Here is a 2,018-nt window from a genome sequence, read left to right as displayed (position 1 = left end):
TCGTCATGTTCGCCACAGACGTCTCGCGGACGGCATCGGGAGCAAGATCGTATGTCGACGGAATCATGTCACGCACGGTGTCCCGAAGATGAGATGTATCGATGACTTCCGCTTTGATATCTGGGATAGTAGATCAAGCACGACGGTCAAGAGAGACAAATCAAGTGACGCACTGCAATTATGATTCGGGCATTTCCCTCCTGCGGTGCAAACTTCTTTCGTGCCGCCCGGCAGGTGACAATCCAGCACTCCTGCGACCACTCCTTGACCAGCTCATCAGAGGGGAAGGCGTCGACAGTGTACAGCTTGACAGTAAGCTTCTGAACAGCACGATTGATCAGCTCCTCGATAGTCTTGCTGTAATCACTGGCCTTTGGCATGACATTGGAAGGCGGCGGCGCAATCTTATCATCCCTGTAGAGGATCGGTTGGGGTTCGGGTGATGGTGAACGAGATCGTCGACGTTTGCGAGCAGGAGATTTGCTACGAGGAAGTTGAGTCGACCGGGACAAGTGTTGATGGGGCTGCGAGTGCTGCGCATGGAGTCGGTCGCGGGAACGGGAGCGTCGGTCGTGTTGGTCATGTAAAGGGTCAAGGTCTGACCATACCCCGCTATCGTCCCAGATACGAGAGCGTGAGCTGGAAGGTCGCTGAACTCCAAAGAAAGTAGTAAGGTTGAAGCTGAAACGTGCAGATGAAAAGGAACTTACATGATAACGTGGCATGTCCCGAGAACGTTGATGTTCTGTCTGGCGACGACTGAATGAAATGTCTTCTAGGTCTGGTGAAGGCAGCCTGCTGGTGGCGGGCAGGGAGGGCGAGGGTGGAGGAAGTGAAGCTTGGGATTCTGATGGTGGGTGCGAGCTTGAACTGGAGACACGCCTGGAAACACGGCTGCGCGAGCGGCGTCTATGGGAGCGTGAGCGAGGACGCGAACGAGAGCGAGAATGGGGGCGCGAGTGAGAGGAAGAACGGGGGCGAGAGCGAGAATGGGGGCGCGAGCGAGAGCGAGAGAGAGAATGGGAACGAGAACAGGACTGTTGTGGCAGATCTTTCTGTCTTGGCTCTGGCCGCAGCTCTTGCTGGCTTGCAGAAGACGTTGTATACTCTTGCATGGAGCGTTCTCTGGTGGACTTGTCGGTGGTCGAGGAGGTGGTGGCAACTTGAGGTGGAGATATGCCGGATGGCTTGGAAGTTGCTGCGCTGAGCTTCGGAAGAGCAGGACGCTTTTGCTTGGGCTGTTCGACAGAGACAACCCCTTTGGAGAAGAACTATAAACAGCCCGTTGTTAGTAGTGAGTTAGGACGAGCTATGAACACCCACTGGTGATTTGTACGTCTCCTCCTCTTCTTCGAGTGATCCATCCGAATCACCTTCCTCCGATCCATCGCCTAACAACAGCTTAGATATTCACTGAGATTGAGATCTAGCAAAGGAATGCCCTACCTCCAGTTTGCTCTGCTGCCGTCTTGTACTTGCGCAGTAGTTTCTTTGCTTTTTCAAGCTGTGTCTTCAGTCGCTCACCGTCATCCCTCTCTAAAGTACGCACTAGATTAGCTGCTAGAACTTGAGATTAAAATAGCATACTGCAGACGTACCATTGGATTCTTGCTTTTTCGTGGGTTTTGCTTTGCGCTTGCCCTTCACAATATTGCCGGAAGAGATACCCTCGTTGTGGAGTCGTGATGTTTTAGCCGTGTTCTTGAGGGGTTGCTCTTCTTCCTCATCTGTCGAGTTCGGAGGGCGAGAGGGCATATATTGTTGGTAAATGCAAGTGGGACAGGCGGTCAGATAGTGGAGAAGGGCAAGCCAAGCATCGTCGCGACGCGACAAATTTAAGGGGCAGTCAGTAGTGTGTCAGCAACCGATCACTCACCCGCATTTGGTACCTGCTCACTTCACCACTCGCCACTCTGCAAAATGTCCCACTCTGAACCACTTCGGTGCTCTAATTGCCTTCATGAATTTAAAGCGATCAAGGGCTTGCTTCTCATATGCGTCAAAAGCAGCATGCCGGG

The 2,018-nt window shown here is 52.9% G+C and overlaps 1 protein-coding gene across 1 annotated transcript; it reads right to left on the bottom strand.

The window, feature by feature from the left end:
- Nucleotides 1-146: 146 nt before the first annotated feature.
- On the bottom strand, nucleotides 147-2,018 carry PHACADRAFT_189288 (uncharacterized protein; the record flags this gene model as incomplete). Its single annotated transcript, XM_007403398.1, has 5 exons — nucleotides 1,599-2,018; nucleotides 1,447-1,536; nucleotides 1,324-1,391; nucleotides 711-1,271; nucleotides 147-650 (listed from the first exon to the last, which is right to left on the bottom strand). Exons 1-5 carry the CDS (start codon nucleotides 1,753-1,755, stop codon nucleotides 147-149), a joined length of 1,380 nt encoding a protein of 459 aa, XP_007403460.1. The 5' UTR covers nucleotides 1,756-2,018.

The sequence above is a fragment of the Phanerochaete carnosa genome (assembly GCF_000300595.1).
Source record: "Phanerochaete carnosa HHB-10118-sp unplaced genomic scaffold PHACAscaffold_1120, whole genome shotgun sequence".
Taxonomy (NCBI): Eukaryota; Fungi; Basidiomycota; class Agaricomycetes; order Polyporales; family Phanerochaetaceae; genus Phanerochaete; species Phanerochaete carnosa.
This window is presented reverse-complemented; position numbering and strand designations above follow the sequence as displayed.